The 27921-nt window shown below is 37.8% G+C and overlaps 1 protein-coding gene across 1 annotated transcript in view; it reads left to right on the top strand.

Annotated features, from left to right (window-relative positions):
• The window catches only part of plxna1a (plexin A1a), a 519677-nt gene that overhangs the window by 478389 nt on the left and 13367 nt on the right, over positions 1–27921 (top strand). Inside the window, exons 23-31 of the mRNA XM_055165879.1 lie at positions 5239–5336; positions 6260–6418; positions 9990–10056; positions 13442–13588; positions 14973–15132; positions 16287–16390; positions 17283–17379; positions 22301–22491; positions 25923–26092. Of these exons, the coding sequence (XP_055021854.1) occupies positions 5239–5336; positions 6260–6418; positions 9990–10056; positions 13442–13588; positions 14973–15132; positions 16287–16390; positions 17283–17379; positions 22301–22491; positions 25923–26092 (1193 nt within the window). The remainder of the gene's footprint in view (positions 1–5238; positions 5337–6259; positions 6419–9989; positions 10057–13441; positions 13589–14972; positions 15133–16286; positions 16391–17282; positions 17380–22300; positions 22492–25922; positions 26093–27921) is intronic.

The raw sequence follows: 27921 nt of genomic DNA, 5'->3' as shown, positions 1-27921 counted from the left end.
TAATTTACTTCAATTTGTGAGCCTTGTCATTCATTTAAAAATTATAATAATATTACATTAGTCTTATGAAGTACTTTTCCAGACGCTTAAAGTCGTTATTTCAGTTTCATGCATTATTCATTCATTCCATTATTCAGTGTCCAATAGTAGTGGTGGTAAACTGCTATTGTAGCTGCAGTTGCCCTGAGGCAGACTGACAGAAACAAGGCTGCCAATTTCTGCCATCAGCTCCTCTGACCACCACCAACCCTCAGATATACACAACTGTCACCCCAAATATCTGAAATCCCCCCCAAAAAAAGACATATTTTTACTACAACTAACTACTCAAGTTATCATAGATTCTATATGGTGATTATATATTTACTAATAGTGGCCAATGCATTCAAGTATTTGTTCCATATAGGTCTTTTATTTAAAAGTATTCATTATATTGTTTTTGTTTACCTTGATACTTACTGGTTCCCCTAAAATCTTGATCCATGATGATTATAACCCCTCTTTCTGTCAATGCGCAGTACATTAGATCAAATCAATCTTACATCCTATTTACCACGCCACATAACACCACAGCACAATACCACAAAACCAGCTACCTCAAGTCCATAGAACATATTTCAGCCCATGCAACCAAAGCTGCCAACACCTCTCCGTCTTCAGAGCATTTGTGTTGTTGTTGTTGATGTGTAGTGACAGGTGCCACCTCAGAGACATGGCCACTCTCTCACTGCTATACGGCCCAATGCTTTTGTGCCTGTCGCCATCTCTCCTGCTTCTGACAGGGGATTCTGACACTCCTCCGGTCTCATTACACTCTTTCACCAACTCCAGTGAGCACTCACAACGTCCAAGTCACACAGGGAGCCTGGGCACAATTAAAAAGACGCACTAAAGATTCCTACCAAGACAGAATGGTCAGTTTCCAGGAGATAAAATATACTTCAAAATAGTGTTGTCATGATACTGAAATTTCAAACTCAATTTCAGAACTAAGGAATAGACTCGATACTGATTCTGGTCACGATAATGGTAAACATACCCTTCATACTCTGGTACAATTTTCAACATTATATCATAGTACTTTCTTTTACATTATCACGTGGTCTTAAAGGTTGTATGGAGGATTTTTTTTTTGTTTTTTTTGTTTCAAGTTGTCAATGATAGCATTATAGAGGTGCAGTAGCCTTGTAATTATGATGACCAAAAAAAAGAGAATAAAAATTCATCAACTCTGGACGTGGTGGGGCCAGCTAAACATTTGCCAATAGATAACGACACGGCCTCGTTATCTGTTAGCTGACAGGCTATCAATCAAACTCCCTACGTTTCTAGCGTAACTGACCTGCCTGCGCGCCGCCGGTACGTGGTTTACGTACGCCTGTCACGCAGTCCACAGACGCAAGACGCACAGACGCTGTTTACTCCACCAATGCAACAGTTCTTAGCGGCTTTTTTTGACCTATATCTTCCTCGCAGTTAGCACAAAGTTTGTTGCAATGGCAGACAAGAATCCAGGAGCAGTTAGCCGCAAAAAGAAAGTCCGTTTTTGAGGTCGCTGAAAGAAGAAGACAAGGGGAAAAGCAGCGAAGCCAAACTAAGGTGATTCTTGTAGATTCATTCCAGCGATGGCGCGACTGAAGCAGACGCAGGGTCTAAAGACTGACGCATTGGTCGCCAAATTACTCCTGGACAGGTAACTTCTGCTTATTATGAAAACGTACTTTATTTCCAAGAGCTAGTCAAACGTTTTTCAGGACACGAAAGCGATATCCTATGTCTGAAAACGTAATTTTCAAGGCAAAGAAAGAGTCCGCTTGCTGCTGCGTGTTGTAGCTAGTTCATTCGCACTGAATCTCCGCGCAACCTTCTCTGCTCCCCTTTCCTACTCCTGTCCCCGCTGCCCGTTCCGCTCTTCCCCCTTCTCCTCACTTCTACGGGCACGGAATCTCCGCGCACCGCCCTCTCCTCTCTCTCTCCTCTCTCCTCTCTCCCTGCTCCGCTCTTCTCCCTGCTCCTCACTTCTCGTCCGCGAACGAAATGTCCGCACACCCGCTCCCCCCGCTCCTCACTTCTCCGCCTTGCCTAACCAACACTGTAGTTAGTTGTTTACAAGTCATGTGCAGCTCACCGGCTGTAAACAAACCTGTTTCTGGCGTAGTGAGGAGGCGGGAGAAGGCGTTTCTACGTAGGGAGCTGTAGGGGAGGGGGGGTGGTTTCACGCATGCGCAACATTTGAAAAAGGACAAACAGTCGCTGGATTTCTCGTTCCTTGGAAAATCCTCTATACAACCTTTAAATCTGTGTACTGTATTTTTCTGACTATAAGTCGTTCTGGAGTATAAGTCGCACCAGCCAAAAAATGTGTAATAAAGAAGAAAAAAACATCTACCGGACTACAAGTCACACTTTTTGGGGGAAACTTATTTTATAAAATCAGAGAACAGGAACCGACATTTCATCTTGAAATGCAAGTTATAGTAATAACAATAGAACAGAGAACAACAGACTGTTAACATAACATATTACCAAACTCTCTATCTCACTCCAAATCACAAAATCCACTGAATTCTTCATCCTCGGTGTCACTTCTGAGCAACTCCGTGACCTCCAGAGGTAAATGGAGTGCCACTTCCTCTTCTGCGTAGCTGTCATCAGACTCAACATCATTTCCATTGAGTTATTCCGTCCTTTCTGAATCCCGACAGGATGGTTTCAGTTGTCACTGAAGTCCATACTTTGTCAATCCAACCAATGACTTCCAGGAAAGTTGCATGACGCACCCTCCCGGTGTCAGAAGTTTCTTGCTCACTCCAAACTTTCTTTCTGCTCCTAGATTACAGTTTTCGGCTGCATATTTCACTACTTGCAAGTTATAATCTGCAAAATATGATTTTCTTTTTGGGGGCATTTATGTTAATTCTCCTCAGTTGTCTTTATAAGTTTGTTTAAATTTTCACTGGTACAGAAGTAATAGTGTGAACGGCTGACATGATCCCAGACAGGACAGAGACTCTTTCTGCAGGAGACATGCGCAGTAGAGCCAAGTGACAGTAGTACAGGAGTAATAGAAGTAGCAGATACTGGCACACAAGCCTAGAGCGCCCTCTCGCAGCTGTCAGTGTGAAAATTTTAATTTATAAGTCACACCGGAGTATAAGTTGCAAGACCACCCAAACCATGAAAAAAGTGCGACTTATAGTCTGAAAAATACGGTAAACCCTCAGTCGCCCAGGTAGGTTCCATAGTGGTCCGTGGGCGTATACTAGTCTATTTGCTCTTATACTTATTCTAAAGCTGTTCAGGAAAGGTTCACTTTTGTCCTGTGAATGTGAATTTTTGGTATCGATACCTGCTCAAATGAGTACCTAGTTTGGATACTACATAATTTTAGAATTGATTAGTGTCTGATTTTCAATACTTTAGACAACTCTTCTTCAAGAACATCTCTGCTGTAAATGTCAACTCTGTGATTAACTCCTGATTTGCGAGTATAGGATTGCGAAGACTGAGAGATGCATTGGAAAAGATTGTGTGTTAAAATGGCATCCAGTGGTGTCCAATCAGAGCACTCTGTTCTGGTTTTACTTCCATCTTAAACTCTGCGTGAGGCCAGGATCGCTTGTTAGTCTTAGCTGTTTCCAGGATGGATTTAACACCTGGAGAGTTGAATTAAATCTATAACATCACATTTTGCATGGTTTTAACAGCTTGTTTGGCATATTGATTTAAATTAGCGTTCTAATAAACATGAGGGTTAATAATTAGATTAGATTAGATTAGATAGAAATCCTCCATAGACTATACTGTGCAAAGGAGCATCACGCCATCCCAGCTCAGTTCTCCTCTTCGCAGTTGAGAGATTGTTATTGATTGTATCTAAATAAGTTATGTTCATGATTTTTTTTTAAATAAGTATCCAAACTTCTCATCGACAAACTTTGAATCTTATCATGATTTGTTAGAGATTGGCTCGAGAAACTTGTCATATTAATCTTGTGGTTCAATGTCGTTTCAACTGACAACGATCACGTCTTTACAGTTGAATAATGGCAACACTATCTGAAACTAAGGGTGGAAAAAAGAATTATTTTGCTTTTATTTATACTTTTTTTATCCTGACTTATATGTACTTATTTATACTGACAAGAGAAAATGTTACACTTTGTTCCGGTATTTCTTGATAGGCCCAGTAATTACAGAAATATTAACCATTAACCAGGTCAACAAATCTGAGACATTAAAACCACAAATTCCATCATAGTATTAGACACAATAGCAATCAATCAATCAAAAGCAATTTAATCACAATATAATATAATAAGAAAGCGTAAACTATATAAACATAATTATATAAATGTAAATGTACGAGTCAGAATAAAATGAAAACATAAGTAATAAAATATAAAAACTCAGCTATATACAAGAGGTCATAGGAAGTAAGTGCAACAATGATATGATGACTGACAGGACATACGGTTATATGTTACAAAGGGTGAGTTGTTGTACAGTTGTAGGGAGTATTATCTGTTACATAAGGGTGAGTTGTTGTACAGTTGTTGTCAAACTTTTCCTCTAACTCAGATTTAGACTAAAGGAATCCTTGAATATTGTGACGTCATGTTAAGTCAACCTATTGATACTTTGCAGTAATGTCATGCTGGGGGTGGTCTGCATGTATGTCTATGGTGGAATGTTTAGCGGTCAGATTGGTGACACCCATTCTCAAAAACAACCTGATAAATTCTTAGATTGTCAGAGAACTCAAGGAAGGAAAAAAATAAGTTTAGTTGTTTGAGTTTCAACAAAAAGGTGAGCGTGAATAAGTGAAAAACAGCAAGCTTGTGACTGTAATGTTATTTGAGAGAGACTTGTTGAACAGCAGAAATCATCTCACTTGTTAGAGTTTCCCCAGTTAGGTCTTCATGATCAGATTGTCTTAAAATAGAACTCAGATTAAAGTCTGACAAAGCCTCAGACAGAGAGGGTCCTGCATTTAGCATCAGATCTGCAGGGAATTTTGATAACATCAGCTGCAAAGTCTCAGTTAGGACTAAAACAGAACAAACTAGACAACATTGCATGATACATCTTGCAGTTTCTGATCAACTTTTTGTCAATGTCCCTTTCACAATTCAGACTTAAATGCCTTGCTCTGTGCTTATTCTTCTGTTTAGTTGATTTTCACATAAGAAACTAAATGTAACACATTTCTTGTTTCTTGTGGTCTCTGTTGTGCAGGTTCCAGCGAATGTGGAGAAGGCTCTGACGTTGTTTGGCCAGCTGCTCACCAAGAAGCACTTCCTGTTGACTTTTATCCGTACCCTGGAGGCTCAAAGGTCTGTCACCAAAATAAACTAGAAATACAGGAAAGAAATGCTGCTTTCTGCGAGTTTGCTCAAGTTTGCTGTATGGGATTTAAGTTTAGTTGAAGAGACAGCAGTTTGAATTTGGGAACTGGACAACAATATAATATATAAGGTGTTTGGAACAATACAAATGGCAGCTTACATTGTTGCATTCATTATTTCAATGCATAACAAAACTATACTAACATTACATTTTTGCATGGGTTTCAAGCCTCCTGTTATAGCAACCATTTTGAGAAGTTGTATATGGTTTTAAATTGTTAATTGCTATGACAATTGTCCTAATCATCTTTCTGAAACTAAAGCAAAATAATGTTGAACATTTTGGGGATTACATAGACATATTTTAATAGTTAAGACTAGGTTTATTTCCATCATATATTCTTACTCTGTGTAGTGGTAATGTTGATTGGGAGTTTTTTTATGATCAGATGTTGATCCAAGTCTCTCCAAAATGCCAAATTACTCCATTTAATGACCATGTATATTAAATAAATAATCTGGTATTGGACTTTTTTCAAGGCAAACTCTGCAATCCCACAAGGCCCACTCCTGTACAACTGCACGCTGGTTTAAAATCAAGGGTCTAGACGACAACGACACTTATAGGAATACTTCATGACTTTATCAATAATGTATCTCAAATAATACTTTTTATACCTCCGTATATTCTCTAAACTGTTTTGAAATTAAAGTAAATGTGCAATTCTTCCCATTAAACCACCATGAAGCCCTTAACCGAATAGCCCATAACATGTACTTTACACATATTTCAAAATGATTACGTCCATAGCGATTAAAAATAGATGCGTTATAGTAGCGGCAGATACATAGAGCAGATTAAATATTGATGTTAAGTGTTAATAACGTGTATGCATTGTGTTATGATGCAGGTCCTTCTCCATGCGGGACAGAGGAAACGTGGCTTCCCTCATCATGACCGCTCTGCAGGGGGAGATGGAGTACGCTACGGGGGTCCTAAAGCAGCTCCTGTCCGACCTGATCGACCGCAACCTGGAGAGCAAGAACCATCCCAAACTACTGCTCAGGAGGTCAGTGTAAAACAGTCACACTGAAATTTGTTGAAAGTAAAAGAAATAGAATCGAATAATAATCTGTTTTCGTAAGCTACTTAAAGAAGCACTATATAGCTTTTATTATGGGAGATCTGTCCCCTGCTGGTTTCCATCGAGATGTAATTACGTTGACTGGAATGTTCCACAGTATGGTGTTAAATATGTAGCATCTTCAGCTATAGTTGCTTTATTGTCATTTTGAAAAGTGTGCGTTCTTACAGTGAGCGAGTTTGCCTCTCCACAGATCTGACCTGTAACTTGTCCTGGTGGTGCCACTTGCTTGCCTCCATGGAGATATATATGTTTAGTGCCATACTGGAATATTCTAGGTAAAGCAATAACATCTCCATGGAAACAAGCCAGACATGGACTCTCCAGAAAAGTTAACATGGTGAATCTTTAATGTATAGATTTACTGACTTATCTGTTCACAATTTCTCGACTTGACAACTATAACCTGGAATTTATACCTGGGGCTTCAGCGACACGTAACGTTGAGCTGCATACGCACATACTTTTAAAAGTATTTTACATTGTTTATGTATTTTTTGTTGATTGGATGAATTATGTTTTAAATCACAAAACAAAAGTTGGCAACAAGAGAGACGATACTTTGCAACAATGACAAGTCGTATCTGCGGTGCTCGCATTAATTAAGCGACTCATTATTTAGCTTTAGTTGTCTGCACCATGCACCTTTTCCTTCAGAAGTTGTTCTTGTAAAATTGCTGTCTGATGTAGAAAAGTGTTTATTTTTCCTCCATGGCTGTAAAATTTGTAGTTTACAGCCATGGTGTTTACGTGACTCTAGTGGTTTTAGAAAACGTATTTTGAAAGGGCATCAGAAGTTTATTTTGATACCACTTACTTATTTACTGTTGGGCAACGCTAAAAAGTCTGTAGATGCTCTGTTGATGCTGAAAAATTAGAACTCTAACCTAATTTGAGCGGTGCGTAGACGGCCATTGGACGCACGTATGACACTGTTGGTGTAAATTGTCCAACCGGTTAAAATGGAAATGCTGCTACACTTATGCTCTGTTTCTGCTTTTGTTGTAAACTGGGGTTAATACATTTCCAACTTTTCTTATCTCACAATAAATGATTTCCAATTCATAGCTGAAAACAAAACTTATTTTTCCTCAACCCTGGTCCATCAGAATACGTAATCTTAATTACAAAAAAAATTATAATCAGCCTCAGTGAGTTTACGGTTAACCTCACTACCAGATTTACTCACATCTGTGGAACACTAAGACAATTACCTCTGTGAACAATGGCTAGCTCACATGTTTGCATCACTACTTCCTGTCCAGTTTAATCTCTATGGGTTTTTTGCCAAGTCATGCTAATATTACAAAATAATTAATGAAAGATGAAGTGGTGGACACTGAGTCAGTGAGTTTATCTCCTTACTAACGCTAATTTTTAACTATGAGGCATCACAATTGTTTTTAAAACACCACATATACAAACAGTATAATAAATCTGCAGGATACTGTAAAATAAAACATCTTCAAAACTTTTCAAAAGCAAAATGAACTTGCTGTAACCACTGAATATATTTTCCAGTGAAAGCGTATCTCATGTTTGGTATTCAGTTGTTACCGAGTGACATTTCCTGCGAAGCCCACTGCCTCCTCACATGAGCTGGCAGCCCTGCAGACATAAGCCCTGAGACTGTGGGAGAATGGATTTGTCCATAATCCAGACTGTGGCATTATTTAGACGACAGGGACTCGCTTCTCCTGACACTTTCACAATGATGCCACAAACTTCTCCATAAGTACTACACAACATAAAGATATTTTTAGACACCTTTGGATAGAGTATATAAAGTCAGTGTACTGTTCTGTTACAACAATTATTCAAGTTTTAAAAAGCGGCGTGAAAGCACGGTTTAATTGCGTATATTGAGTTGACCTTTTGGCACTTTCTTAATTACTACCCACACAATTAACTTCTTGCATGGTCTTAGTAATGTTGCAGTAAAGGTCCACCCCTGCTGTTCGATTTAACAAATTGGCACATAGCAAAAAATAATTACACAGATTTATACACTTTGGCCTAAATGTCATTGTGTTTTTGGACGCCTGGACCAGCAAATGTTGTCAAGCTATCAACAAAAAACAGCTGCTAAACTGATATTCTTGGGCCCTACCGAGAAAGATAGAGCCAAGAATATGTGAATGAAAGCACGATGGGTCATATCTCCACGTAGTAGTGTGATATGTAGTAATGTTTGTTTAAAGGTGCACTATTTACCGTATTTTCCGCACTATAAGGCGCTCTGGATTATAACTCGTCATTGAATGGTCTATTTTCAAACTTTTTTCACATATAAACCACACCGGACTAAAAGGCGCATTAAACGAAACACAACAGTTAGATAAGTCAGTCAAACTTTATTTAATGCGTTCACAATAACTCTCAACTTTGTTCAATTGTAACGCGTAAAAAAAAAATACTATCTGAGACCACTAAATTGTTAACGTATTCACAATGACTCATAATTACGGCACTATTACGATTACGCCCGCATCCCTCTCGTCATTATCCGAGTCAGTGTCGTCACTGTTCCCTGGCAGTTCAGGGATGATTCTAGTCTTTGTGAAAGCTCAGACCACAGTTGATACTGATCCTGAGCCCAGACGTCCATGATCCATTGGCAGATCATGGCGTAAGTCGCTCGGCGCTGTCTCCCTGTCTTGGTGAATGTGTGTTTGCCTTCTCTCATCCACTGCTCCCACGCAGCTCACAGTTTAACTTTATAATAGCCTTGAGGTTAAAGTCGGCGTTGTAAGCGTGTCTCTTGACAGGTGGTATTTTGATATTAAAAGGAATCACAGTATGTATTACGCCACGATTCTCCTGACTACAGTAGCCATAATACTGCAAGTGGTGCGGCTTTGTAGTTTACTAAAGTCGTACTAAGACACCCGAATAAATTCATATATAAGGCGCACTGGATTATAAGGTGCGCAGTTGTTTTTTCATTAAAATTAAAGGCTTTTACTTGCGCCCTATAGTGCGGAAAATACGGTAACTTCTGAGGGTACTATTTGTCTCTATGGAGATATTTTTCCTTGAATGTTCCATAGTAATAAGTATTTCTAGGTCTATGAAGATAAGCTGGTGACACCAACAAGTTACAGATCAGAGCTGTGGAAAGGTGACCCCACTCACAATAAGAATGCAGATTTTGAGCAAAACACATAGACTGATGGAAGTGGCGCTGACAACCTGTGCAGTCAGCTGTGTTTTGCTTAAGGACACACTGACAGAACATTGTCTGAGTGGAAATCAATTGTCCAATCTTCAGGTTGGAGGACAATGCTCGAACCACTGAGCCACTGTCACCCCTGTGAAAGCACAAGATAGTTTAGTTTAATGCCATATTGTGAACAATCCTATAAGTAACAATAACATCTCCTGTGAGACAAGAAGGTTGGCAGACCAGCAATAAAAATTACAGAGTGAGCCTTTATTGCTAAATTTATAATACTATTAAAATTTAACATTTTATTTCCATCTGTTCTTCTTTCAGGACCGAGTCTGTGGCAGAGAAGATGCTGACCAACTGGTTCACCTTCCTGTTATACAAGTTCCTCAAGGTACTATTAACTTTCTCTGTTTAGTCCAGGCTAATGGAAACACTGGAACCAGGAGTGGACTTAAATTACATTCCAGCTGAGTAATGGTCCCAATAAACGTATTCCTATTAGATATTACGTCCTTATCTTCCTATTATATCCCAAGTTTTATTCATATCTGCAGTTATTAAAAGACTGGCCTCATATGCTCCTCTCCTCCAGTCATCCGTGCGTGTCTTGTGCCTTGGTCCTGTATGGGAGCTTTATATAGTCGTCTGAGCCCACACGGTGTGTCTCTCTGATCTCCTTTTGAAGTGCAGAGCTGCTGTTGTCATTACTGGGCCGTGAGTCCAACTCCGGCTGCGCCTTAAGGTCATGTGTCCCAGCAGGGGGCAGCGGTGCCACAGATGTCCTCACACGCACTCTGCCCGGGTGGAGAAGAAGACACATAGGCTGTCTATCAGTTTAAAGTCACAATATCTTTTTGTAATCAAGTCAAGTATTTTCTTATAGGGTAAAATAGTAGACTGTGGTGTATTTGTTGTAATAGACAGATTATACAGTGAAAGTTTATAGGTATCACCCAAAGATTCTCAGGTTGTCCACAATGATTTGTAATTCTTAAGACTTTAAATGAAGAGGTGACATCTTAATATTTATTTATTTATTTTTAAGTATTTTATAATCATTACTGTCCTATAACATCAAGAAAATAAATATATGTTTCCTTATAAAATAGTAGATTATCAGGTAGGAGAATGATGTTTGGGTTGCCAATATATCCACAGGTAAAATATGGGTCAATGGGAGAAAAAGGTTGGGAATCATTGCCCTAACTCCTACCCTCTTAATTAAGTTACTAAGCCTGAATCATTCATCATAAGCTGTCATAAACATTATTAATAAAAACCTTGTCCATGCTTTATTGAGGCTAGCTCAGGTGTAAGTGTATAAAGTATTACCAAACTATATAACCATTTTTAACATCTATTTAATTATTATGAATCCAAAGGAAACCATACTTGAAACTAATCGAGTAGCAGTAAATAAACGGTTCCCAAAATAGTAAATAGGCTCAGTAAGAAAATATGCATGATCCTACAGTTATGCTATGATCACTTCTTATTTATGCAAGGCCAGTGACATTAATAAATAGCCTATAATATTTCACCGATTGGTCAAACTAAATTACTTTTATAGTATTTGTATAGTACGGTAATACTATACACTACACTGAAGAATAAGAGTTATTCAAATTATCAACAAATTAAGATTCAATCATTTCAAACTTTCAGTGATAAACCTAAGGGTGTTTTTATGGAGATATTTACAGCTAATTAGGGCCAGAGTTTGTATGTTTTAGGAATAAATTGGACTTTTTTGAGGGGTTGAATTGCATTGATTAAATACTACCGTGTTCACATTAATGAAAGTAAGATTGAAACCCAAGTTTTTTCAATAACAAAACATTCAATGTAATTGAAAATTGCAATCAACCAACATGAGGGACTCTTTGTTTTCTTTTTTGCCCAGTCCAAGCATACACTAGTATAATTTTGCTATGAACTCCTGTGAAAACATGATGCAATTTGACAAATCTCCTCATACATGTTTAATACCATAATGAACCATGAGGACAGGGTTACCGCGGTTACAGCTGTCTCTACAGAGGACACAGGAGTCACTGTGTACAGAGGGGGGCAGTGCTTGAAGGTGAGACTGATAAATGAGTCCCCTCTCTCCTCTCCACCCATACGTTTCATCATTAAACCTGTGCTGGCCCTCTATACACGGCCGCTACTTCACTCCATACTGTTTTCCTTGAGCTCATCCACAGACTAATGGGCCTATTGAATGGCAAGTGACTTTGTCGGAAGCAGAGAAGAAAACATATTTATAACATCTGTGTCTGGTCACGAAGGCTGCAAATGCCAATGAGAAAGAGTGCTGAGCGGCTTTATGGAAGAGTGGACTGAACAGGCACGCTCGGAAAAGATGGTGCAAAAAGTCATGTTTAAGGGTGTATTCACATTTGCATTAGTTTTACATTACTGTCTAGTGAACATGATTAAATTAATAAAATGTAAGGTGTGATATTCTTTCATTTAGATTGAGCTTTCTACCAGGTTATAACGGTGTTCCCTCCACAGAAATATGCCTGAAAAGGTTTTACATGTCACCCATGCATGTTTCAGTCATTTTGTGATCTCTGTTTAAACCCTGATACTTAACTGTATACAGCAACTTAACAAATCTGATGTGATGTGCAGTAGTTTCATTGGTGGGATGCTGTTAGCCGTTCTGATGGTCCTGGCAGAGAGTGATGTGTTCCTGTATATTTTATCATTGTAGTAGTAGAGTAGCACTGTATTTTTTGGACTGTAAGGTGTACTTAAAATCCTTTAATTTTCTTAAAAATTGGCAATGTGCCTTATAATCAAGTGCGCTTTATGTATTAATTTTGGTTGTGCTTACTGACCTCGAACCAATTTTATGTAGTACTCGACACTCAGAAATCTGTCAAAATGTTTTAGTACGACTTTGGCGAGTTATGAAGCCGCACCGCTTGATGAACTGTCTGAGCATTATGGCTACCGTAGTCAGGAGTAAAGGGCGAAGTATAGTTCTGCATCGACTCAATGCACAATGCCGCTGTCACCTTCATCACAGAAAGAAACACACATATTCCACTGAGTCGTGTCCTTTAGTCCGACAGAAGATCAGAAGATCAAGGCGCAAGCTTATTCAGAGCTTATAGTTTATGCAAATTAGTCATGTGATTTTAAGTTTAGCTTCTGTAAAACATAAACAAAAGTGTGCAAAGCCGCATTAAACACATTATTACTCAATGTATATTTAAGTCCTCCTGGTAGGAAATAAACAAACAAACTTAAATTATCCACCCATGTTCACATTCAGGTAGGTATCAGGGATCAGTCTCAAGTGTTGTCCGTTTGTTTCGCTTAATGCCCCTTATAATCCGGTGCGCCTTATGTATGAAAATAGACGAGAGGATTCAACATTATTGATATTGCATATTATAGTCAGAAAAATACAGTGGTAGTATAGTTTACCTTTTTGCTTATGTTTTATTATTACTATTATTTCAAAAGTGAGCAGTAAGACAAAGTAATATTCTAAAGTTTGAAAGTTTGACAAAATTGCTGTGAATGAAGTGAACTGGATGGTGAACCAGGAATCTAAAATAGAAGGCTTCAGAGAGCTTCCCCGTGTGTGGAGAAACAGCAGGTCCGAGCTTGTGTAGTTGATTCTGTTCCTTCAGATGAGGACATGAATGCTGGTAAATTCAGCTTAACCAAAAAAAAAAAAAAAAAAAAAGGAAAATATCATGTTTTTTAATGTATTAAGTTTTTAATTGTATTATTTATTTATTTATTTTTTTCAGGAGTGTGCTGGAGAGCCCCTGTTCATGCTGTATTGTGCCATCAAGCAGCAGATGGAGAAGGGCCCGATCGACGCCATCACCGGAGAAGCCCGCTACTCCCTGAGCGAGGACAAACTCATCCGACAGCAGATAGACTACAAAACACTGGTCAGTCCATTCATCATGTGTCAAAATCACTACACAAAACCCTCCGCATGCCCATTCTCTCGTGCTGTTTCATCGCGGGAGGGCATCCGCACTAACTGGCCTGCCTCCTGATTCTGTTTGGAGTGGCCGTTGCTTCTGGCCGGTGTCCTCGCATCCAAACAAAGCACTCAGACCTGGATGGGGCTCACACAGGCACTTGTCAGCTCAGTCCTGGTTTTCACCCAGTTGTAAATGTTGAGCCATTACCAACACAAACAATGACAACATCTGCAAATGAGCTAGGTGGAAAAATGCTGTCAGGAAATGTCAGATTCAAAAACAATGGATACACAAAAGTAATAGCAAAATGTATGGTTTTCTTTACCTTTAAAGGTCCTGTATTACACAAAGCTGGTTCTTTGGTGCTTTAAGCCATGTTACAATGTTGTTAATTCCTCAAAACATACCTGTAGTTGTGTTTGTTTCATTCAAATTATTATTATTAGTCTGTCTACATCTCCAAAATGCTCTGTTACCTGTCTACCTTGTGATGTCGTGAAGTAGTTTTCAAGTTATTAATATTCGTTATTTATGTATTTATTTTAAGCAAGTAAGAGATTTACATTCTTATACAATCGAACATTTAAATCATAATAAAAATAACCACAACAACAAAATAATTGCCCAAAAAGGAGTGAGAAGAAGAAAACTTTATTCCCACCCCCCTCATGCTAATGGTGACCTTTTACATTTAGTTTAATAGAGTTTGCCGTTTCCAGGGCTGAAAACATCCAAATGATTCTAGTGAAGGTGTATGGAATTTAAAATCACAGTGGAACACTTCCTGTACGCAGCCGGAATATGCAGGGTCTTTGCGCTAAACATGTGTGAATGAAACAAAACACAACTGCAGATATGTTTTTGAGGAGGAAACATTATAACATAGATTACAGGGTTCCCACAGTCAAGGAAATCCTGGAAAAGTCATGGAATTTTAGTTTCTCTTTCACACAACTACAGCTTTCTGTTAAGTTATCATTAGGCTATTATGATTATTTCCAAACGTATGCGCCTTTTGTTTAAAAGAGACGACAATAAATGCACTGACAGGATTTTGAATGTTAAAAACTATAATACCAAACCATAAGGTGAGTGGAAAGGGTAAACATGTAGGGTGCCATAAAGTCATTAAAAATTCACTTTAGGTCATGAAAAAGTCATGGAAAATTTTTGAAATTTTGTCAGTGAAAAAGAGTGGGAACCCTGAGATCAGAAATAGCATAAGATGGGCCCTTTAATATTAGTCACAATGGCATGATATGTTTGGACTGTTGAACTATAAAACCATCTTGCAATAATTTATAGTTGTCTACCATCTCCACCTAATTCTTCATGTGTTTTTCAGACTCTGCACTGTGTGAACCCAGAGAACGAGAACTCATCGGAGGTGACGGTGAAGGCTCTGAACTGTGACACCATCACTCAGGTCAAAGAGAAGCTGCTGGATGCTGTGTACAAGGGCAGCCCCTACTCCCAGAGGCCCAAGGCGTCTGACATGGACCTGGGTAATACAAACTGCATTCAACTTACATTTATCAGAACTATCAAGTGTAATCATCATCCAAAAAACAGTAGTGCAGCCTGCTTTTAAGGGCGCACATACATGGATAGTTGGGTGGGTAGAAATTGTCCAAGTATACAAACTGAAAAACAGAACACTACTCACATTTTGGTCAATTTCAAGGGCCGATGTTACACAAAAAATACTCTTGTGAGCTTTAAGCCATGTTATAATCTTACCTTCTGAAAAACTAGCCTCGAGGTGTGTTTTGTTTCATTCACACATTTGTCAGTTTTAGAGACAAACACAGTCTGAATATATTTAATGATTTGTGTGTAAAACGTGTGAATGAAACAAAATAGAACTGGTTTTGATGAGGAAACAACATTAGTACACAGATGTTTTTGTTTTGTTTTTAAACGTAATATGGGCCCTTTAAAGGTGCACTGTGCGACTTGTTGTTTTCCACAGTATGGCAAGCAAGAAAGCAAGTTTTTTTAAGTCTCCGTGGTGATATAAGTCGAATGCCATACTGTGGAATATTCCAACAACAAAGGAAGCCGAGACAAGTATGGACTTCAGAAAAGTTGCATCGTGCACCTTCATATTACAATTCAAATTTTATTGAATTTACCAAATAATTTTAATTGTGCCAATCAATAAAACAATAACGATTGGGATTGAACTGCATAAATAAAAAAAATAAAGATAGATTGATAGATACATGAACATACATACATGAAGTAGACGGGAGTGAAATGAGGTCTTCCCGGCTGAATTTACGTTAGCTCCATTAGTAGTAGTAGAGAGTTGTAATAAAGGTAATAACTTATAGTGTTTTAAACTTTTAAATCATTTCATCATCCATACTGATGTATGTAATATCATTATTTTATATCCACCTTAAATCAGTGAAACAAAATAAAAAGTTCTGCCAATAAACTAATATTTGCACTTTTTTTCCCCTATTCTTACTTAAACATATACATAATAATATCTCCAACACCTTTTGTGTTATAAAAACGTTCACTGTGCTAACACACATTTAAAAATCCCACACTTCATTTGCAAGAATAGAGGAGTGACGTCTCACCTGACCTTGAGAGCACACTACATACATTAGTATATTTAATGTAAGACTGCTTTGTGTGACTGTAGAATGGCGTCAGGGTCGAATGGCACGGATCATTCTCCAGGACGAAGATGTCACCACGAAGATCGACAATGACTGGAAGAGACTCAACACTCTGGCCCACTATCAGGTACGCCATAATGAAAAAGACATCCTCTTGTAGTAGTAGTAGTAGTAGTAGTAGTAGTAGTAGTAGTAGTAGTAGTAGTAGTAGTAGTAGTAGTAGTAGTAGTCATTTGTAGTAGTAAGAAGTAGTCAGGTTTATGTGATTGAACAGATATTTAAAGTGTATAATACATTTCTAGTATCAGGGAATTTATCATAAACATAAACCTAATACTAAAAAGTAGTAAATATATCCATGGGTTTCAGAATAATACAAAATTAGAATTCAAAACGAATATTATTATAATTTGAATTTGCCCTTCAAGTCCTCAAAATGTAAAAGGTGCATTGTGTAACTTTTCTGGTGAAGAGTCTGTCAAATGCTTTTCTTCAAGGAGATGTTATTACTTTGTCTGGAATGTTTCACGGTATGGCATTAAAGCTTTCTATCTTCATGGAGACCAAACCAGGCTGAGTTACAGGTCAGATCTGTGGAGAGGCGACCCCTCTCACAGTCAGAATATCTGTTTTTGTAGGTATTTTTGAGCTGTAATTGAATGAATATAACATAAACCTGTTTAATGTCATACTGTGGAACATTTCAGCAGAGCAATGACATATCCGTAGAAACAAGCAGGTGACGGACCCTCCACCAGAAAAGTGACACAATGCATTAATGTCTTTCAGTGTCCAAAAAGTCCTATTTCAATAAAATCTTTTTAAATCTAATCTTTATTGACCTAAAAAAAAAAAAAAAAACACAACATTTTGCCTTCACAAAAAACATAATATCAACAAATATCACATCATCTGTTGACACTGATTATAGGTATATGAAAGTGAAATGTTGTGTCTGAAATATTATTTTTTTAATTCAATGAAATAATAATCATATTTTGTGTATTTTGTCTTTCTAGGTGACGGATGGTTCGGTGATCGCTCTGGTGCCAAAGCAGAACTCTGCCTACAACATCTCCAACTCCTCCACCTTCACCAAGAGCCTCAGCAGATATGGTACACCCAATCATTTGTAGTATATTGTAGTAGTAGTAGTAGCTGTAGCAGTAGAACCAGCAGTAGTTCTAGTATTAGTGGAAATTTAAGAGCAATACCCAAATAGTTCTGGACTTGCCTTTATTTTAATTACATACATGTCATATCAACCTTTACAACATTTGAGTAGTAGCGCTGTCTTGCTGGGTTAATCATAGCCGTTAATCATAGTAAATCCATGTATTATTCGTTCTTTCGTTTTTCAAAATAAAACCAAAAATAAGAAAACGAAAAAATAACACAAAAACAGAATGAAAAAATGGATAATAATGAATTTTTTCAGGTTTTGATTTTGTGCTTGAATGATGGAAAAAATGGATAACAGCTGTTTCTCGTTTCTGTGACTTAAACTGCGAGGCCGGACTTTTGCGCCGCATACGGACTGAACCAGGACTGAACCTGACTAAAACAGGAGTAAACCAGGTCTAAACTAGGACTGAACCAGGACTGAAGCAGGACTGAGTGTCGGGACGGGCCCGGAGGTGCGCCCACGTACATTGGTGGGTGATCAAGACTGAGACCAGGACTGAGATCGAGACTGAGATCAAGACTGAGACCACAACCAGACCAGGACTGAGACTGTTTTAATCCTGTTTTAGTCTTGGTTCAGTCCTGTTTTAGTCTTGATTCAGTCCTGGTTCAGTCCGTATGCGGCGCAAAAGTCCGGCATCATAGTTTAAGTCATGAAAATGGGAAACGTCCGTTATCCATTTTTTCAAAACCGAAAACTGAGGAATCGTTATCCGTTGTTTTGTTTTTTTTTTCATTTTGGTTTTGAAGACAAATAATGAAGAAAATTGTTGTTGGTTTTTTTTTTGTTTCCTTATTTTTAGTTTTATTTTGAAAAACAAATGAACGAATGATAGATGAATCATAGTAGTAGTAGTAGCAGTAATAGTAATAGTAGTAGTACTAGTATTAGAGGAAATTTAATAGCAGTACTCAGATTGTTTGGGCATGGCTGTATTTTAATTGCATACGTGTCATATTCTTTTAAACATGCTGTACATATTTTAGAGCCCAAATATAAGTAAAAAAACAAATACATAATAAAATAAAAGCAGTCGCAATTTGAACTCCAAGGTTCACTACAAAAATGTCCCCAGTCCCGAGCTATAAACCCTCCCTCCCCCCATGTGTTTTCTCTGCCTCTTTATTTATGGGACCATCATCAGAGCCCATTCTTCTGCACCTCTTTCTCACTCAATGGCAATCCCTTTTTATCCAGAGCTATCAGTCCGGGGCAAGGCTGTTCCACGGCTATTTCCAAGAGCGCCGCTAAATGACAGGCATTAAAGGAGACACCTCCAGAGAGAGAGAGGGAGAGAGGAGAGAGAGAGAGGGAGTAGAGAAAGAGAGAGGGAGGAGGAGGGAGGGATGGAGCACAGATTGGATGGACACCTGGCAGCTGGTGATAGACACAGGCCCCAGTCGAAAAGCTTATACTTCACTGGGAAATGGAACTCTTTAGAAGATAAATGAGTCTATAGGCCGATATATATATAAAGGAATCTCTAGACTTTTGGAATTCGAGTGTTAAAATGTGCTTTTCTGTGTCCATTCACTGAAGCACGGGTGATTAGTGGCGGACATTCACACTTAACATTGGGCTTCTGGAGTATGAATAATTTAGTTTCATTTGGAGTTTTGCACCGTGACAGGTTTTAAGGACTGAGACACTTTTCCATTTGTGCAGATTTAGAATATTATCGGTGTTTAAAAGCGAAGGGTAGGATATTCCACTATTGGCTTAGAGTTTAACATTTACTACTACTAAAAGAGAGAACAAAAATGATGTTTTTTTTTTGTTTAACACACTAAAAAGGCTTTCCTATAGTCCCTTTAATATATTGATGTTAAAGTGGATGTAGCTCTTAGCTGTAACTTGAGCAGATTAGCAAACGTTTTAGTCAGATTTTCTTGTGCGTTACAGCTATTTTAGACTTTAAAACAACTGTAGCTAATCTAGTGAGGCTTTTATTGTGAAATCTTAAATGTAGCATATGTTCTTATATTGTAGTCTGGTTTTCACATTTGATTTTGCTATAAAAATGCAGTTTGTTTTAAATTTTAGTTTTAGATTTAAAGACGTTTTGGTGCAGCGCAGATCTAGTATAGACATAATTTGGTTCCTGTTTTAATTTTCATATTTTATTATTCATAATTGGTTAAATAATTTGTCAATTCCTTTTTATTTGTACTAACCTGATTAAAGTCACTGCACCAGATTTTACTTATTTAAAATCATGAAAAATTTCCAATTTATTTCTCTAACCTTTTACCTAATATATTCAGAGCATCCTAACTTTTCACCACGTTGAGTTTCTAAGCGTTTCACAGCTCTTCAGACTGTCACAAGAAAGCTAAGAAACATTTGCATGCTAACGATGCACTTCCTTTTTGATTAGATGCAGACAGCTGACATTGGTCTCAATTTGATCTTTAAGAGCAGCTTTTACAATATATCTGTACTGGGTCAAAATGGATTTTACTTAATTACATGAAATTTAAGAGAAGGTTTAGGCAAATTTTAGTTCATTAAAAATATACTTGGAAATCTTTTGAGACAATATTGAAAAGTTGGACCATCACAACTGTATTAAACTATAAAATTCAACATTTACTATCAAAGACAAAGTATTGACAAACAACATTCCTACGATCACGCTGTCTATGGTACACTGTCTATGTATAACCCCAGCCTTTTAAGAGGTCGCCTATACCAAACCATGCCATTCTGACCCTTACCACTCAAATGTCCACTCGGCTTTATTCACTTTTCTAACCCATTACTCTCCATTTCACCCCCCGCCACTCTGCTGGAGCTGACCTTTTAGTGTCCATTTAGCCCCACCCCGTCCTCTGTCATCTCCTCCACTTCTCCATACCTCCTCCTCCTCCTCTTCCTCCTCACCTCTCCTCTTCTTTGCTTCTGTCGCTCTGACCTAAAAGCGGCTTGTCAGCTAGCGCCCTCCCCGCTGGGCTCCTCTGCTCGCGCCCCTCCCTCGGTAAACAGAATGCGCAGCTCCCGGTGTTTCTAATCAACACCGACACTCGCGCTGAATTATGAGGGACATATAAATCACACGGCGAGATAGGAGGCAACGAAAATATGTAAATAATATGTAATCATCGCAAGCTGTACTTTTCGATGTTATATACATATATTTAAAAGGCAGGGCTGTGTAAACACAAGTTGGATTTGAGGGCATCCCAAAGTAGCAATGAGAATTTGAAGTGACAGTGCAAAATGTTTTTTTGAATTAATTAAATTGGCAGTACTAATATGGAAAAAAAAAAAAAGGACAATGGATAGACAAAAAAATTACTAAAACAAGCTATATGACATACTGCCATTTAACATAACAGAACCAAAATGCCTGCACTAATAAACGTCTGCATTTTAAAGCTTTAGGTTATTGGTAAAAAAGAGTATGATCCAAACATAATAAAATATCTACTTGATTTTGGTATGACTGTTGAGAAAGAGCATTTGGTGATGGAATTTGGACTCACTATTCCCTGTAGAAGATTGCATGGAAGACTGGCCTTTGCTCTCCTATACTAATATGGATCTAAATAAAATAATTAATTAATGAAAGAAATAATAAAACAAAAAAGAAACACATAAAAAGTTCATAAATATTGAAACATAAATGTATATGGTTTAGTGTGTAAAATGCATGTCTAATACTAGGGATTAGAGGTCTGCTTGGGACAGAATTTTAAGTCCCGCCCCCACAAAGAATTGTAATTTTCAGTCCCGCTCCTGCCCGCAAATCCTGCAAGATGGGCATACATTAATCATTTGTATATTCTACTTTACACTCATATTTAGTTTGTGGGACTGCAGTTTGTCATCCCACCCACCCTGCTCCAGCATTGTGCAGTCACTGCGCCTGCAGTGAGCTTTCAAAATGTGTCCTGCGCTTCATTAATTTGCGTTGGGTCCAGGGCAGGTCAGTGCGGGGCTGTACAAGGGATGTAGCAGTACATGTATTTATGCCAAAACGTTTCGGTACGGGATGTTCGGTTCGGTGCAGGGCTGGCATGAGTGAGTTCATGCAATTTGTGTGTGTTTACTTTCCCCCACTATACGTGCAGCTACACAGAAAGCTCAGCTCTTTAATATTCATGAGGGAACTTGTCCATGATTGGGGTGGCAGTGTTTCCTGCAGTGCTTTATAGTTAGGGTGGCCGCCTTGACAACAATTGCCCCCCGCCTTGACTATGTCCCTCCGAACCCTGTGAATCCTCACAAAACTGCAGTCGTCGCACCGCAGTCCTCAATTTCGCCTTTCGTAATACTAATACTAATACTAATACTAATACTAATAGAATAAAAGTTATTGTCCCCCAAGGCAAATATTTCTTATACTCAGAGCATCATTTGCCACATAACAACAACAGACTTTCAGCATTATCAAAGATTCAGTAAAAACACATTCTTAGAAAAGAGATTTATAAATGTATAGAATAACAACAACAACTTGCAATGGTAATATGCTTGAAAGTCATTTGGAAGTTTATAATTGAATTGATGTTGGAATAAAAAATAGCAGAATAGTGAATAGTAATAGTGTTGATGTTCTTGTAGGCTCTATTAAAGAGAGTGTGCTGAGAATAGATAGATATATAGATAGATGGACAGACAGGTGGATAGAGAAAGAGAGAGATAGATAGATAGATAGATACTTTATTATCGTGAAGGAAATTTCGTATTTCAGGCAGCATACAATACAAAACACAATACATAATATAACGCATAACATCAACTTGTATAAATGTATCAAATATAGATAGGTAGGTAGATACATAGATAGTGGTTTGGTTTATCCTAGTGTGTAAAATACACGTCTAATACTTGTACTTTGTTTTTCAGAGAGTATGTTGAGGACAGCCAGCAGCCCTGACAGTCTCCGCTCCAGGACGCCCATGATCACCCCAGACCTGGAGAGCGGCACCAAACTGTGGCACCTGGTGAAGAACCATGACCACTCGGACCAGCGCGAAGGAGACCGGGGCAGCAAGATGGTGTCTGAGATCTACCTGACCAGGCTCCTCGCGACTAAAGTGAGTCTAGAAACTTTCGGAAACTTCTCAGGATTTATATAAAGGACTTTAGGGACATTTAAAACTACAAGGGGAAGCGACTAATGGGATTCTTTGAACAGTGGGCTTTGGAAGAGGGAGTTCTGGGTGAGGTCTCAATGGTATAAGAGTTTTTCTTTTCTTTTTTTTTTTTTTTTTTTTTAGTGAAATGGCAAGGAACACGTTTTTAAATGAATTATGTAAAAGTGCAGACTGGGACATGGACAAAAACCACAGTCTGCAATTTTTAAAACCTTTATTGAGATATTCAGCTGCACCAATGTAATAGGCTTGTCAAAATCAGATACTAGATACTAATACTGAAAAAATATATATATCACAGTCGCAACAACTAACAAAGTATAGCATACTAACAGCACATTTTCTGATTCGTAGAGGATAAAATCATCTATAATTAAATGCGGACAATACAGTAGTGTTCTTATTTCTACCAGAGGTGTTGTGTTTACGATGGTGTAAGAAAAGTTTTACTGAACTCATGGGGAAAAAAAATTGGGTACAGCCACTTTAAGAAGATCTTCAAGTATATAGATTTTGCGTAAAGGGACAAGTTGCTTTAATTGCCTGTGTCCACTGTGTAAGTTTTTGCATCAAACTTTCTATAGTTAGATTTAGTTTGTTAATCAACACACCATTATAAGGTACAAGCTGCACAATAAAGGTACAATATTTAGGTAGCTACTGACTCCAATAACTTTTGGTGGTAGCGTTTCTAGTATTAATGGTACTTTTGGCTCTTTTACAGAATCCGAATCTTGTTGATTATTTCATTTTAAAAAGCTGTTCTAAAAGCTGGCTCTTTTTCTAATTATTTATATGAGAAGCCAATGTGTTAACTCAGTTAATCAACAAAGTAATCACAGGAAGAAATGACCAAAGCCAAAATTTGTTTAAATAGTTCAAACTGGAAGTGTGTTTACCGACTGAAATTGAAAACTTTTCTGGTGGAGGGTCCGTCAAAAGCTTTTCTCCATGGATATGTTATTACTTAGATTTTACTTGGTATAAAATCTTGATGGAGACAAAACCCAAGACCAAGTTACAGGTCGGATCTGTGGAGAGACAACGCCGCTCACAGTCAGAATGTCAGTTTTTTTAGGTATTTTTGAGCAATTAAACCACCTGTAATTGAATAAATGTAAGGTAATTTAATGTCATACTGAGGAACGTTCCAGGCATCTCCATCGAATCAAGCAGGTGGTGGACCCTCCACCAGAAAAGTTACACAATGCACCTTTAATGAACCGTTCAAAAGAGCCGACTTCTTCACAAACATCACATCAATTCCCAGTAAAACTTTGAACCACGCTACAAACACAAACAACGTAGCATTCGCAGTACATTTTAGCGAGCGCAGGGTCATCCGTTTTTCACCCAAGTCGTACAAACTCTAATTGATTACCACTTTTATTCCTTGTAACCATACAGCACTGTCCCCAGCCCTCGAGTGGTGCCCCATTCATAAAACTGTTTACATGTGAAAGATTGTGTCTCCGCATCCCAGCTTTTCCATTACCACGTAATCAGAGAAAACAAGATGCATTTGTTGGTGCGTGTACGAAGGGGATACAGGAGCAACCGGGGGACAGGTCTTTCGGTGAGGCGGGGAAAATTCAACCCATACATAATGAAAAAACAGAGACAAAAATGTAATTGAGAGAGCCATTCCGCGCTGGCTTGTGTCTGCAGATCTTCCTACTTTTCAATCCATCCCACTCTCCAATCGCGACTAAATATGTTCCCCAGACGTTGATGCTGTAATGGATCGTGCCAGATGGAGAAGTCAGGAAACAAATGTGATTTTAGTGAAATTCATTTAGCTGTGTTTGATGTAATTATGTTCAAGTGCTGTTATTGCACAGAAACACGCTCTACATCCGAGAAGCTGGATGTTTGTGGATGACTTGGAGCCACGCCGAAGAAACTAGAAAACAGTTATAAAATAAATTGTGGGGTATATCAACAGATGCTTGCCGATACTCACAGAGGCTGATTTCAAACAATCAGTCAGGAGGTTTAGTTTTAGTTTGAACTTTTAGTTCACACTGGATGGTGTCATACAGTTGTTTCCTTATAGCTCTTATGTCTCTGCCTACTATTTGTGATTTTGTCACTCTTAAAAATGCACCATAACAGAGAATCAAGTGTCTGGTATACAGTAGTGTCAGACAGTTGCTTTCCCATGATTTTTAGCAATAATGTGCCTGAATGAACAAATACAGGCAACCTGTTTTTTAAATTAATTTTTTTGGAAGTTTTCATGACACTCAAATATGCTGTAGAAAGTATAGAAATTAAAAGAGTACATAGAAAAAACAAGGTAGCAACTGTATTAGTTCATCACCTGAAAAAATATACTGTAGGTAAAATGAATCGATTATATTTACAGGGTTCTGAAGGTCATGGAAATCCATGAAAAGTCATGGACTTTTGTAAATTTAATGAAAGTTTTGGAAAAGTCATGGAATTTCAGTATCTCTTTCATGCAAGTACAGCATTCTGTTAAGTTACCATTGAGCTATTGTGATTATTTTTTAACGTATGCGCCTTTTGTTTAAAAGAGACGACAATAAATACACTGACAGTATTTTGAATGTTAAAAACTATAATACCAAACCATAAGTGTGGAAAGGGTTAACATTTCATATTTAGCCCTAAAAGTATGATCAATTCTACACATGTAGGTGCTGTAAAGTTCAAAAAATTCACTTTAGGTCAGGAAAAAGTCATGGAAAAGTTTAGAAATTTTGTCAGTAAAAAAGAGTGTGAACGCTGTATTTAACAGTCTCGATTTTTCGTTATTTAGCAGCTTTTACCATCCAATGCCAAACCATACAACTTAAAATCAGGTACAGGTGCTTTAAAAGGACAGTGTTAAAATATTGATAATATGCTGGGCTCTCTTTGTGGGGCTGTGTGGAGTTGACTCTCGCAGGTCTCCATACCATGTTTTGGGTGCTACAGACTATCAGTGGCATTATCCTATCTAAACTTAAAGGTGCACTCTGTAACTTTTCTGGTGTAGGCTCTTCAAACTGTCTCCATATAGCATAGTGATTGTCTTTCCCTACTCTTTACCCTGATTCTACTTTGCAAATTGTCCAATCAGACCTACAAAAATGTAACATAGTGGAGATAAAATTACAAGAGACATTGGCATGGCTTGGATGATTGAATTAAAGATTTAAAATAAGTTACAGCTAAAGTTACAGCGAGGATCCAGTGAGTGACAGATCTCTGGCTCAAATACCATGTTAAAGTAAAGTGCATTAAGATGTTATTGATTAAAGTACTAGTATTCCAACCCCCAAATAAAACCAACAAGAGCCTATTAAAGAAATCAGTTAGTATATTCCCCAGTATTGATTCGTTTTTCTGTTTTTTTCCCCCAGGGTACACTGCAGAAGTTCGTGGATGACCTCTTTGAGACCATCTTCAGCACAGCGCACAGAGGCAGCGCTCTCCCTCTGGCGATCAAGTACATGTTTGACTTCCTGGACGAACAGGCTGATAAACACTCCATCAACGACTACGACGTCAGGCATACATGGAAGAGCAACTGGTGAGACGTGTTTTTATTTAATGTACATTTTTACATTTATCAGGGGTGAAAAATAACGAATTAACTAACTAATTTATATTTTGGTAAGTGTACTTTTAGAGTAGATTTTTAAATCTGTTTTTGTAGTTGTAATTGAGTATAATTTTTGCATGTAATAATACCTCATTACATTTTAAACAATAGTGGTATGTAAGAAAGTAAAAGCAGTAAAGTACAGTACTTCAGTAAGAAAGAAAATGAAATATTTATGTAAGTACTTTACTTAAGTACATTTTAAAGTGGATTTCTTTTACTTTATTTGTGAGAAGGTATCTGTACTTTCTACTCTACTACAATTTTGGATTGGCCTGAAAAGTAAAAGTATATTTTATTACTGTGTGAGACCTGTTAAAAAGCCTGAGGATTTTAGTTTTAACACATTCATAGTTTGGCAAAGTCACTAAAGTCACAAATTGAAGTTTTATAAGATCTCAAAATCTGTGAGGAAAGCTTTTACTATACTTTTACTTCAGTATTTTTTGCTCCATTAATCTGTTCTTTTACTTAAGTGAAATTTTAAGATTTTAAATAATATTACTTGTTTACTCAGTGAGTACTGTACAAGTGCTCCTCTGTACACTTACATCACCTGCTCTGATTTAAAATGACAAAATTCAGTTTTATTCAGTTGGATTGACTCACCTAAAAAGCTTCAAAAGTAACTAATAGTAGTGCTCTGGATAGTATCTTTCATGTGTACTTTTTAACTAGGTACATTGTGTAACTTTTCTGGTGGAGAGTCCATCAAATGCTTCTTCAAGGAGATGTTATTGTCTGGAATGTTTCACAGTGTGGCATTAAACCTTTCTATCATCATGGAGACCAAACCAGACTTACAGGTCAGATCTATGGAAAGGCAAAACCGCTCACAGTCAGAATGTCTTTTTGTTTAGGTTGTTTTTTAGGGCGACAGTAACTCAGTAAGAGCGTTTGATCTGAAGGTTGGCGATTTGAATCCTGCTCTCATCATAAACATAATTAGTTGAGCGGTCAGATCCACTGACCCGCAGGTTGGCTGGTATGTTTCCAGCTCCCACAGATGAATAATGTTGTTGTGTCATTGGGCAAGACCTAACCTACCTCGCCCCCAGAGTGCCTTGAAGGTGGAAAAGCACTATTTGAAAATGTGACCAAAGTTATAAAACCACTTGTGATTGAACAAAAGGAATGGTAGAGCTGTTTAATGTCATATTGTGGAACATTCCAGGCAGAGCAATGACATATCCATAGAAACAAGCAACCCCCAGCTAAAAAGTTACACTTAAAAGTTAGTTCACCTTTAAGTACAAATTTGGCAGCAGAATTTGTTCTTGTTGAGTCACTATTGGCCATATTAACTGTGCTTGTACTGGAATTTATCATATACTGACCACAAAGGGCACCTATATAAACAACAAACGCATTTGATTACATGAGCAAACTTTGCTTTTGACATTGTAACTGTCATCTGAAGCTTTTACACAGAAAAATGATAGCAAAGGAAATCATACTTGTTTCCACCCACTGTATAAACTATGACTAAGCAGAGGCATTTGTCAGTACAAAACAAGTAGACATGGACGCTTTTATAGTTACATTAATTCTCAAAAGCACAGTTGTAAATGGTAAAAAGTAATTTGTGCTTGTACTTCCTCCTTGGGGAGCTGTGTTACATAATTGTGTGACATTTTAATATTTCATGCCATATAATTCAGTAACAATGAAAGTAACACAGCACTTTCACAGAATCCTCTCCACCTAAAAGAAACTCTGTGGATCAAACCAGAGCCTATTATTAAATCTTACCCTTT

Source organism: Boleophthalmus pectinirostris, unplaced genomic scaffold (assembly GCF_026225935.1).
Source record: "Boleophthalmus pectinirostris isolate CB_2022bp ecotype Guang Dong unplaced genomic scaffold, ASM2622593v1 HiC_scaffold_8, whole genome shotgun sequence".
Lineage (NCBI taxonomy): Eukaryota > Metazoa > Chordata > Actinopteri > Gobiiformes > Gobiidae > Boleophthalmus > Boleophthalmus pectinirostris.
This window is presented reverse-complemented; position numbering and strand designations above follow the sequence as displayed.